Source organism: Magnolia sinica, chromosome 4, assembly GCF_029962835.1.
Source record: "Magnolia sinica isolate HGM2019 chromosome 4, MsV1, whole genome shotgun sequence".
Taxonomy (NCBI): domain Eukaryota; kingdom Viridiplantae; phylum Streptophyta; class Magnoliopsida; order Magnoliales; family Magnoliaceae; genus Magnolia; species Magnolia sinica.
Genome location: NC_080576.1, coordinates 111,963,158 through 111,976,854, shown reverse-complemented (window position 1 = coordinate 111,976,854; position 13,697 = coordinate 111,963,158). Strand labels below are relative to the sequence as shown.

Sequence of the window (13,697 nt, the reverse complement as noted above, 5' to 3'; positions counted from 1 at the left end):
AAAGGTAGACTTCCATTCACACTATTTCCGGTGGTGTGGTCCACTTTAGCTTTGGATATGATTAATCTTTGGGTTAAAGCCCTAAATTTATATGATAAAATGGATGGACGGAATTGATACAATGCAAACATCTTAGGGGTAAGCATAATGTTTATTTGCCATCCAATCTGTAGATAATATCAAAAATACCTGAATACAAGGACCACACAAATATCAGCAACATCCAAAACTTTTATGGCGCCTGAGAAGTTTTTAATGATCAGTCACCGCTGTTTCTTGTGGTGTGGTCCACTTGAGATTTGGATATGCAATTTTGGGCTTATAAGCTAAAATGATCTGGCCAGACAGATGAACGTCGTGGATATAAGACAAATACATCAAAGTAGGCCCCATAGTCAGGGATCCACAAATCTCGGATCTAAGGATCCACGGAAGCCACGCAACTTCAAGTGTATGTGTAGTCCATTCATCTCCTTTGATATTACTACATTATTAGGGCTTGTCTGTATTTCTGAATTCAAAGGAAAATTAATGTAAGTGGGCCATCATTTCTCATTCCCAATATTTATATCAACGAGTATTTACAGCACATCAAAATTAATATAGATAGTCAAATGTATATGGAAGTGGAAAAAGGAAAATGTATTTGTAATAAACTCAGTGAGACCGAGGTCGAATCCTAAGGGATTGATACATGTATGTTCTCTGAAACTAAGTAGAACTAGAACTAGACTAAGATGAAATCTAAATCAACTATAATTTGAGGAGTAATGATGAAATAATTATCTGAAACTTAAAGAATTCAGGGAAAGGGAACTAGGGATTCAGAGGATCCACTTATAGAGATCAGGGAGATCTTATGCCTGTTTTGAGAACTCAACTGGACTTAGAGTCCCATCTTTATCCAGTTGAAGGGTGTAACTATGAAAATCAACTGAACTTCCTTTGATATAGTTTTCAAGAGATGAAAGGTATATGAATTAGAATGGATTCCATCACCAAACCATGCCTAGGAGACAAAGTAAACAACAAATTAAACTAATTACCAACCAATCAACATGCTATGAAGGTTAGGAAGGGTACCGTCATCCGACCATGCCCAGGAGACGATAGTAAACAACAAGGCTTCCTGACATCATAAACATAAAAAGTAAAGGAATATGCTTAAAGCTATCGCAGACCCATTGTAATTTTAGTCACAACAGACTATTAAAAACTAAAAACATTCATTTAATTAAACCAAAATCAACATCAGTTCAATCTAAACAAAAGGCACAAGCAAAGAGTCTCCCATCTCACTACAAAGATCACTTCTTAGCCCTAGCTAAGAGGTTTAGCCCAACATGATTAGGCTAACGTCAAAGAAGAAAAACATAGAATAAAGAGGAAGATAATGACTCCTCTGACCGTCCGTCTCTCGCTCCCTTGATCCTTGTTCATATACCACAACCGGCCCAAGATTCCCTGATTCGATCCCCTTCTTTCTCTCCCTCGTCTTTCTTTTATAAGAGCCAGCAAAGTCGGTCCGGGCCCACTTCAGATTGGGCGTGGGTCAACCCAGGCAAGTGAGCATCTTCGTTAAAAATCTAAAATCAACAGCTCTGATTTAATTTGCAAGAAACAATAAGAATGCACACACGGATATCAGACTATTCAGATACGTGGGCAGGATTTTCAATGGCTAGGATGACCCGACGGGCATCAGCCAGGACCCGCCGTTTAGGGTTTTCACTCGTATTTTCTTAATACATTGTAAATGTAGCCCAATTTTGCGGCCCATGATTGATGTCATAAGCGAGATCCGACCCATCCATTGAATTCCTCTCGGGATTTCAGTCGAGAAGGGATGTTTTTGCTCGGGTGTAGTGCGGCCCATCGAATCAATTATTTCCACCATCTATCCTGCGTTTGATCGCTCTCTTCCTGTGTGTGCGTGCATTGATGGAGATGGTCACCATGGCTATGGTTGACGCTCCCAAGCTCTTCTACAAGATTGACGGATCGGATCATCTTCTTGGGCCATGACGGTGGCCCACAACCTCTCTCAAGACGGACGTGGTCCGACGGTTGCGAAACAGAGAGAGTGGTTTTTTTTGAGATTTCGTCGGTTAGTGCAACGCTAACCGGCTTAGATGGTTTCAGTGGGCGGCGGCTCTTGTACCCACTATGCACACACGTCATGTGTGTGGGTCCCACGATGATGTATTCGAGTGATCTGCTCCGTCCAACTTGTTTACCATATACTTTAAAGACTAAGACCAAAATTGAAGCATATCTAGATATCTGGCAGGCCCTAAATCAGGATTTAAGGGTCTAATCTGTCCGTTGGGTTACTTTCACAAGGATCCAATGGCTGAAATTTGATGTGTACGGTTAATTTATGATCCTCAAGCCATATATAAAGTTTCGAGCTAAACGGATGGTGAGAACCTTGTGATCATGCATTCTGGACGATGGTCAGGACTGTTTAATGTGAGTGGCGTGATTTTCTAGGATCTCTTGCGTGTAAATTCTTCAATCTTGGTCCCCTAGGATCCGTCCCTTACCTTGGTGACTTTAGAATGTCAAGTCCATGCTTTTAGCATCCTTTTCCAGTCCAAGCTCGCAATTACACCTTACAACACAAACATGATTAAATTGGGCTTTTAATCGGTACCATGTTCATAAATCCAGTCAATAACTCTGGGTCCGATATGTAATATTTGACCCTCAACACATATGCAAGTGGAAAAAGGAAAATGTATTTGTAATGATTATATATATATATATATGGGAAAGTGTACTATATGCTTGACCGTATTATACCTTCCATAAGGTCAAGTGCTGGCGGCACGTTATTGGTTCAGATGGTGAAAATTTTAAACAAATGAGGAGATTTTACATGGAAATTGGAGAAATAAAACTGGTGAAATAGGTTATTAAAATATCCCTCCACTTCTCTCACGCGTATTTTTTGTGAAAGCCTAGCGCCCGCCGATGAAACCTTCCTAAGGCCCACTATGATGTTTATATGAGATCCAACTTATTCATAAGTTAAGACATGCATGAAAGAAGGGAAAACACAAATTTCAGCTTGATCGAAAACTTTTGTACCCCTTAGAAAATTTTAATGGTGGGCATTACTTTGTCCACTGTTTTCTGTAGTGGGTATATTCCAGCTTTGGATCTGACTCATTCTTTGTCTCATGCCTTAAATTGATATAACTTGGTGACGTAACCTTTCCGTAGCTAATTTGAGTCTAGGCAGTGTTGGAGTCCATGAAGACTTTTAATAGGACGCGTATTGTGTTGTCCGAACGGGCAGGACTCTGTGGGGCCCACCGTGATGTAAGTGCTTTATCCACGCCATTAAAAGATTTTCTCATATCATTTTAAGTTATCATCCTAAAAATGAGGTAGGTCCATAGCTCCAATGGACCACAATAAAGGAGGCTGTACTAATAATGACACTTACCGTTGAAACCTTTCTAAGTGCCAGTATTATGTTGTTTTACCATCCAACCTATTCATAAGGTCATGTAGACGTGGATAAATTGAAAACACAATTATCAACTTGATCCGAAACTTCTCCAACTTACAAGAAGTTTTTAATGGTGGACGTTCAATCCCCACCTTGTGGTCCACTTAAGCTTGGACCCGCTTCACTTTTTGACTCATATATTAAAATGATATGAGAAAATCTTTGAACGGAATGGTAAAACACTTACATCACGTTGGGCCCCACAGAGCCCTGCCCGGACAGATCACCGTATGGGCGGGGGTAGGACGCAATCCACTTTCCTTTTGATATAGAAGTGGATGTCGGCGGCTCAGATACCGACAGGTTGAGTAACAAGTCGGCTACTGAAGTGACGTTACCAAGTTCTGTAGGCCCCTATGATGTATGTGTTGTATTTATACCGCCCATCCATTTTGAGATATCATTTTCGGGCATGAGCCAAGGAATGAGGCAGATAAAAAGCTTTAGTGGACCCCACCACAGAAAAAAGTAGGGAGAGTGATTCTTACCGTTGAAACTATCCCAAGGCCCACCATAATGTTTATTTGAAATCCAACCCGTTCAAAAGTTAAAAAAGACTTGAAATAAGGAAAAACACAAATATCAGCTTGATCTAAAAATTTTGTGGCCTTAAAAGTTTTTAATGGTGGGCGTCACTGTCCCCACTGTTTTTTGTGCTAGGGTCCACTGGAGCTTTGGATTTAACTCTTTCTTTGGATATTGCCATAAATTATCTCTTCAAATGGATGAAAGGTGTGGATACAAAATATACATCATGATGGGGCCTACAGAACTAGGTAACATCACTTCAGTAGCGTGTCTGCTACTCAACTTGTCATAGCTAATCCGCGAGAAATCGGATTGCGTACTGAGTTACTTAGTGTGCTTTGATCGTACTGAGTAAACTCAGTTGGGCCCACTGTGAATGTATGTGGTTTATCCACACTGTCCATCCATTTTTCCTGCTAATTTTAGGGGTTGATCCCAAAATTACAGTAAATCCAAAGCTTAAGTGGACCATGCCACAAGAAACAATGTGGAATAATGATTTCCACTGTTGAAACCTTCCTAGGGCCCACATTAATGTTTATTTGCCATCCAACCTGTTAATGATATCAAAAGGACATGGATGAAGAGAAAACACAAACATTAGCTTGATCCAAAACTTCTATGGCCTCCAAGAATTTTTCAGTGGTAGAGGTTTAATCACACTATTTACTGTGGTGTGGTCCACTTGAGCTTTGTATATTCTTTCTTTTTGTTCTCAAGACCTAAACTTATCTGTTAACACGGATGAATGGAGTGGATAAACTAAATAAATAATGGTGGACCCACAGAGTTTATTCAGTAGGCACGCAATCCGCTTCCAATCCGCAACTGCACTTGAAACGGATAGAATCAGTATCAATTGAACTTCGATCGTTGAGGAATTCTCTAGGTTGTCAGGGTTGCACCGTTTTCAGTCATGGACAATCATAGTCTTTGTGAGAAATCTATCCCGTCCATCAATTTTTAGAGATCATTTTAGGACACAGGGACAAAAATGAGCCGGGATCCAAGACTCAAGTGGGCCGCACTAAAGGAAAAGGTGGGTAGGGAAATTCCTACCGTTGAAACCTCCCTAGGTCAAAAGTGATGTTTCAATTGCATTCATACCATTCATAACAATATTACTACTGAGATGAACTGAAAACAAAAATATTATCTTAATTAAAAACTTCTGTGGCCCCATGAATATTTCAATTGTGAATGTTCAATCCTCACGTTTTCGGCCCACTTTAGTCTTGGATCCGGCTCATTTTTGGCCTCTTGTCCTAAAATGATATGGAAAAACAGATGGACGAGGTGGATTTCTCAAAAAGAAAAAAAAAGAAAAAAAAAAGACCACGGTAGGCCCTACGTAAGTTTCTAACGCAAGAGCCGGTTTTGTTTATCCAGTTTCTCTATAAAAATTTTCGGTTTGTTTAAAATTTTCACCATCCGACAAATAACGTGCCGCCAGCACTCGACCTTATGGAAGGTATAATATGGTCGAGCTTATAGTACCCTTTCCTATATATATATATATATATATATATATATATATATATATATATATATATATATATATGGGAAAGGTACTATGCGCCGAGCCGATGGGACCGTCCCATGAGGTCGAGCCGTGTGGGTCCCACCGTGATGCGTTTCGAACATCTACCCCATAAGTCGATGCACCATTCCATCGTGGGCCTAGGTCTCAAAATCAAGTCAATCGTGACTTGTGTGGGCCACACCACATACGAAGTGGGGAGGGGCCGTGCACCATTAAAACATTCATAGTCATTTTTGGGCCCACCGAGATGTGGTTTTCCAATCCAGCCCATCCATTATGTGTGTCCCACTTGGATGAGGGTTCGACCAAGTTTCAGCAGCATTAAACTCACGTAGGCCCCACCAAGTGCTTTTATATGTTTTGGCGTGTCTTCACATGATTTTAGATGGTATGGCCCACCGAGTTCCGTATACACTAATTTTGGGATATCCCATAATTTAGAGGGGACCCATCAAATTCACTGTTGATGGTCGACACGCATCACGGTGGGGCCCACACGCTCAACCTCACGGGAGCTTATCGTGAGGTCGAGCGCATAGTACCTTTTCCTATATATATATATATATATATATATATATATATATATATATATATATATATATATATATATATATATATATATATATATATATATAGAGTCATGCTCACCTATGCACCTATGCACGTGCACACCTTTGTACACATGTCATGGGCGTTTAATCCAAACGCTCCATGTGATGAGGAATCCCATGAAATCTTATGGGACAAATTTTCACCCTAATCTAAAATTTTTCTGAGCCATAGCAAAAAGTAATACAAATCAAGGGAGGAAACTGTTTTCATTTTTCATGGCGCATCAAATTTTTAGATCAAAGTTAAACTTGGTCCTTTGTGATTTCAGGAGGTTCTGCTTCACATTAATGGTTCAGATTTTGGATCCGCATTACGTATGATGGGTTCTCAAAAAAGTTCGTTCCTAGTACGTACGAACTGGTTCGCAGGTGAGCGTTTCCGTGTGTATATATATATATATATATATATATATATATATATATATATATATATATATATATATATATATATATACACCGGTTTTCATAAGTAAAACAAACAATAAAAGTATTACAATAATTGTAATAAATTATTAAAATTCACCTCAACCCTAGTCCCTTCAACTCACGTTCTTCAAATGGGATGCTGCTTTGGTGAATCCTTGAATCCACTGAGGTTGGTGGATCCTTGACTGTGGGACCACCACGGTGCACGTCTTATATCCACTTTGTCCATCCATTTCTCTATATCATTTTAGAGTACTATCCCAAAAATGCAGCAATTCCAAATCAGAAATGGACCACACCAAAGGAAGTAGTGGGGATCGAATGCCCACCATTAAAAACTTCTTGATGGCTTCCAGAATGTGTATTTGCCATCCAACCTATTGATACGGTGACAAATACCTAAATGAAAGGACCACACAATGATCAGGCTGACATAAAACTTTTGTAACCCATGAGAAGTTTTTAATGGTCAATCACCACTGTTTCACGTGGTGTAGTCCACTTGAAATTTGGATTTGCTGCATTTTTGGGCTCTTTAGGATATGGAGAAATGGATGGACGGTGTAGATATAAGATAAATACATCAAGGTGGGTGGCCCCAAAGTCAGGGATCCACTGACCTCGACTGATTGGGAGATCTATTGAAGTTGTACCCAGTCACATGTTGTGTAGTCCATTTATTTCTTTTGGCATTACTATATTATTATCTCTTGTTTGATTTTTTGAATTGAGTAGTAAAATATTGTAAGTAGGCCATCATTGCTCTTTCACATTGTTTAAATAGACGAGTATTTATGGCACATCCATATATAGCCAAATGCATATGAAGGTAATTAAATGCATTCCCAACAATTACATTTTAATAGTAAAAATTTGCTTAGTACTAGAGCAAATAATGAAAATATTATAATAATTGTAGGTAATTGTTACACATCTGACACTAGTCCTCTATAACTTCTCGCACACTTCAGGCGGGATGTGGTTGACCGAGTGGAGATACCTGATTTCAACACTTGAGGTCTTGGTATCGATCCCTAGTGGGGGTGGCTAACACAGAGTGTGTGTACTGACATGGGTGTGTACTAACAAGATAACCCAAAAAATGAAAAAGAAAAAAGTAGGATGTGGTTGTTGGTCCCTGGGTGTTGGCCTACCGGAATTGGGTGATTGAAATTCATCAAGATTTGCATTCTATCCAAGCATGGTTAAACAATAATAATGGCCTCTTTTACTCATGGTATTTGGTAATCCAAACATGCCCTCAATTCTTTTGGAGGGTGAGCCAAAAACTAAAAACTAAAATAGATCCAAATCTCAAGTGGACCACACTACGGGAAATAGAATGCCCACCATTAACAATTTCTTGGATGCCACTAAAATGTTTATTTGCCATATAACTATATGATAAAGTCACATATACCTAGATGAAAGGACCACACAAATAATAACTTGATCTAACTTTGTAGCCCTCGAGAAGTGTTTATTAATGGTCAATCACCATTGTTTTCTATGGGGTGGTTGACCTGAGATTTGGATATGCTACATTTTTCTATTAATACCCTAAAACAATCTTACATGGATGAACATCATTATTATATGACACATACATTATTGGGCTATATGGTCAAGGATCCCCCAATCCATTGAAGCTAATTGCCTGCAAAAGCCTTTAGTAGGAACTTCTGGCAGGAAGAAAGCAAGGGCCCATTGTGATTTTTGTGAGAAATCCACCCTCCCATTAGTTTTTCAAGATCATGTTAGGACATGAGCCTCAAAATGAGGCAGATCCAAAACTCATGTGGGTCGCAAGATATGGAAAAGTGGGTAGGAAAATGCCTGCAGTTGAAACCTCCGTGGCATCCATCATGATGTTTATATCTCTTCGATATCATTTGTAAGGTCATTTCTACTTAGGATGAACTGAAAACACAAAACTATTAGCCTGGTCCATAACATTCATAGCCATGAATGTTTCAATGGTGGATGTTCAACCCTCATTGTTTCTTGTCTTGTAGTTCACTTGAGTTTTTGGATCAATCAGCTTTATCTTTAAGCTCATTTCCTAAAATGATTTGGAATTATTGGGGAATTGTGGAAGTACACAGAGATGAATTAAGCAAATTACTCACAATCGCACAACTATGTCTAAACACAAACAATTCAAATTTTACGTGGAAAAACCCTTATAGGAAAAAACCATGGCACAAAGCGATGAGTATGCACTATGAAAGAAGAAATTACAAGAGATATTATATATGTTATTGATTCAAACAAGTCTCGAATTTAGTTCACAAGATCTAGCTATGCCTTTTAAACCCTTAGAACGAATTAGAAAGCCTAGAACTCTCTACTCTTTCTCAAATCTCGATTGCACTCAACACTCGATATATATATATATATCACAATTGGAATAGGAAACAAATTTTGCACTTACGCAATTCTATGCGCGCACTCGAAGGGATCTTTGATATCATCGAGTAACAATACCAAAACGTTCCAGCAACCAACATGGACTCGATGGCATCAACTACTGCTCGATGGCAACGAGTGATCTGTCGATGACATCAACAGACCCTATTGTTTACAGATTTAAGACATCAACAACAATCTTTACCATATCTTCGATCTTCAATCGTCATTCTTCATAGCTCATTTTCTCATTTCTAATTCCGCTTTACATCATAGCTTCATCATCGCTTCTCGTGCACACTCCGACTTTTATTTATACTTTTGCCAAGCCCAGAGAAGTTGCATGTTGAGGGTCAAATATTGCACACCAGACCCCAGTTATTGCCTAGATTTACGAGCATGATACCGTTTAACGCCTTGCTTTAATCGTGTTTTTGATGCAAGGTGTATTTAAGAGCCTGGACTAGAAAAGGGTATTAAAAGTATGGATTTAATACTTAGAATTTACCAAGGCAAGGGAGGGACTCCAGGGGACCAAAATCAAGAGATCTTCATGCCAGAGATCAGAGAAAATCACACCACTCACATTAAACGGGTCCGAAAATCATCCAGAATGCAAGATCACAGAATACCAAAACTACACTAATCAAAAATTAAAATTTATCAACTAATGATGAAGCTCAATATGTCCCACTAGGACCTTAACTAGCTCCCCAACTACCCGATCCTTTCCAGCTGCAACAAGGCGGACTAACTTGGGGGATATCCATCCAATCGTAGTCCTCAAACTCCTCTTGCGCTTCACGTGGGAAGCTGCTTGAGTGGATCCCAAACTATGGGCCCACTATGATGTACGTGTCTTATATCCACATTGTCCATCCATTTCTCCATGTTCTTCTTCAGTATGAACCAATAAATGCAGCAGGTCCAAATCTCAAGTGGACAACTATATAAAACAGTGGGATTGAACACCCACCATTAAAAAGTTCTTGAGGGCATTGGGTGTTTATCTGCCTTCCATCCAATCTATTAAGAATATGCACCCAACCCCAAAGTTCACTCCATTCTATATCTCAGGTGGGCCCCACCATGCCATTTTATACATTTAAGCATAGTTGTACATGGTATGGCCAGCCCGAAAGGAAGTTCCTTGGCTAGGATGCTAGGTGGGGCCCATAGTAATGTTTGTGAGGAATCCACATGGTCCATCCATTTTGTTGCATATCCTCATTTTTGGATACACCTCATTTTTTGTTGCATACCGCAGAACAACCTCCCAAAACATATGGACAGTGTGGATTTCTCACAAACATCATGTGGGACCCACCTAGTATCCCAGCACTGGAACTTCATGCAAAAGGCTTTGGCAGGGAATCCGCGTCAATTATGGTGGTCCCTTGATGCACAATCGTAGTTTTTTTTTTTTTTTTATTTTTTATATATATATATATATATAAAAAAAAAAACACTTATTCTAAAAAAGTTGCCGAGGAAATGGCCTGATGTGGCTCAAAAGCACTCATCTCCATCTATAAATAGAGAGGCTGAGACAAACATAGGCAACTTGGGTAATATATTCCAATGGCAATTCCAGTAGTGCTTATCGTCTTTCTAGCCATCTCCACCCTTTTCACACCTCCATGCACAGCTGATAGTGCACTGTACCCAGGCGACCGTCTTTCGGTGGGCGAATCAATTACTACCGGCAACTACGTGTTAAAAATGGAAGATGATTGTGATCTGGTGCTGTACGACAATCACGCTATTATATGGCATAGTGACACCAGCGGCAAAGGCACTGGTTGCTATGCTAAACTGTCAACATATGGCGAGTTTGTAATAAATAACAACACGGATCAAAGCATTTGGATCGGCAGTGCCAAGCAAGCAGAAGAAGCAAGCTGTGTCCTAATCCTACAGCGTGACCGGAATGTCGTGGTGTACTATGATCCTCTTTGGTCTACTAATACCGAAGTCGGATCAGTAACCAAGGCACTTGGACACAACATGGGAATAGGGAACAGCGTCAAACCAGGACGCAAGGCACTTGGACGCAACATGGGAATAGGGAACAGCGTCAAACCAGGACGCAAGGCACTTGGACGGGCATTCATGTTAGTGAACTCCGAAGGAGAATCGGAGCTGGGATCTATGATTGCTCAAGTAGTTAATGAGTGACGTAAGTGATTTCCTTATGAGGATAATTTGGGAAGAATAATAGCCATAGTGGCTTAATTAGTATTATTACTGTTGTTGTTGTTGTTTCTGCTGCTGCTGGTGCAATGTCACCACTGCAGCTATTGTGGTCTTTGTTGTTGTTGTTTTTATCGTGTGGCATTTCATATCTATGAGTTTTATGTTTACAGTTTAATGCTTGTGTTCTTGAGATGATGGTTGTGATAGCCGTATGCTTGTTATTCAAGCAAGACTATAAGCCTTTAGGTGCATTTACATGCGGCCATCCGAGCCATCCATCAGATGGGTCCTACACTGTAGATGAGCTGGTCATCATCAGGTAGTCCACATGAACTTTTTTGGCTAGCCTGATAAATGGGTCTGACTATTTATTTTGGCAGGTCATCCTCCATTGTTGGGCCCACTTGATGCAGGGGGTTGATGTATCATACAGAAGCCTTGTTAGCACGTATAACCACCTGTGGGCCGAAAAGGACGTGGATTTCTGTAAGCTAGAGACAGATGGTTCTGTTAGGGGCTCTGTGGGCCAAAGTGATGTATGTATTTTATCTACACCATCCATCAATTTTGAAAGATTATGTTTTGGAAGGAGCCCAGAAAGGAGACAGATCAAAGTCTTGAGTGACCACACCACAGGAGTGGTGATATTGACTGCCACGGTTGAAACTCTCGTACGGTACACCATCATGTTTATTTGCCATCCAATCTTTTCATAAGGCCAGACAGACCTGGATGAAGAGAAAATTGATCCAAAACTTCTGTAGTTAGGTTTTCAATGGTAGGTGTTCCATCCTCACTTTTTCATGTAGTGTGGTCCACTTAAGCTTTAGATCTTTTCCTTTTTTATAATAGTAACCTAAAATGATCTTTCAAAATGGAAGGATGGTATGGATAAAACATATACATTAAGGCAACCCATAGAGCGCCTGGCAAGACTGTCCATATCTAGATAGGTACTGGCGGGGATTTATAGTACCCCATCCGCGTCCCTTTTGCCAAGCATTTCTTGATTATACAACCACAGTGTTTTTTTTTTTTTAAAAATTTATTTATTTATTTTTAATAATCCGTTTAGATAATGGACAGTCCATATTAGTAATACTAGAGGCATATAAGAATTGATCCGGACCATTCATCATGTGGGGTTAACTTTGCTTATCCTTCTCAGATCTCTTTGATCAGATGATCATATAATCATCTCTCGATTAGTGGCTTCAGAAATGATTCTGCGAGTTTATTTTCATGCACAAGTAGGTACACTAAAATGATTCTGCGTGTTTATTTTAGTAAGGGCCTTGAAACGATGGTTGTAATGGCCGAATGCTTCTTATTCTTATGATGGCTTGATGGCCGTCTGCTTGTTCTCGACATGACTATAATCCTATAGGTACCTCTACTTGCGGCCAAGTGAACCATGAGTCCTACACTGTAGATGATCTGGCTCACGATGCATACGAATGTAGTTTTAAACCATCAGGCGGTCAACATTCGAAGTGAAGTTTTTTGGCTAGCCTGATAAGTGGATCCGACTATTTCTTTCGGCAGGTCATATTCCATTGTTTTGTCATGTGTATGTGCAATGCAAACTGTGCATTGGGCGTGAATGTTTATGTTTACCGTATCCCAGGGATCATCCTGATCCAAAGCTCAGGTGAGGCACACCACATCAAGCAATGTACAATCATGACTAAAAACTATATATTCACATAGTGTGGCCCACATAAGTTTTGAGCCGGCCTGAGTTTTAGATATGGAAGCATCTATGGTTTGTGTCACCCTCCTCAATGTCCCTCACAGTTCCCTTTGGTGCGGCCCAGTTGAATAGATCAGGCTAGATTTTGAGATCTAGGCATAACATGAAGGAGCACATCTAATTAATGTACGAGTTGGATGGGACTAAAACATCAAGCTGAGCCTCACACAAGTAAAACTTACGTTAACCACCATACGATGTAAGGAATGTAACAATTTCCTCACATCTAATATGCACCCTTAAGTATAAATGGGGCCATAAATGCTTCATCTAGACCATTTATCTTATTTCAGTGCCGTGGATGTGAAATTTCTAGAAAAAAAATAATTTCCCAGAGATTCCTAAACCATTGAGACCGCAACGGTCTAGGAAATGCCCGATTATTCAATGGCCAGGATCTTCCAATTTCGGAGATTTTTGGGACATCTCCCATCTGCAATAAGTATATAAGATCCGCATCCGAGGTCAATGAAAAAGGGCCCCACTTTCGCACAAAGGTGCTCATTGGGTTATTATTTACTTACTACAAACCAAAGAATGTGGATAATTTGATACTCTGACTGTGTATGTTGCTTAATACTCTGTCACTTGGAATTGGTATACGTGGAATAAATGAACTCAAATTAAAATGGACTAAATTGTGGGACCCGTTGTCACAAAGTTATGATCTGAAAATCAGATTGTTCGAAGACTCCTAACCTCTGATTCGTA

The 13,697-nt window shown here is 39.8% G+C and overlaps 1 protein-coding gene across 1 annotated transcript; it reads left to right on the top strand.

Moving 5' to 3' along the window:
* Positions 1–10,618: 10,618 nt before the first annotated feature.
* On the top strand, positions 10,619–11,215 carry LOC131244297 (mannose-specific lectin-like). Its single transcript, XM_058243931.1, has one exon. It carries the CDS (start codon positions 10,619–10,621, stop codon positions 11,213–11,215), a length of 597 nt encoding a protein of 198 aa, XP_058099914.1.
* Positions 11,216–13,697: the final 2,482 nt, after the last annotated feature.

Excerpts from the sequence above, each read along its gene's own strand:
- LOC131244297 (XM_058243931.1), top strand. The coding sequence starts at position 10,619 with ATGGCAATTCCAGTAGTGCTTATCGTCTTTCTAGCCATCTCCACCCTT.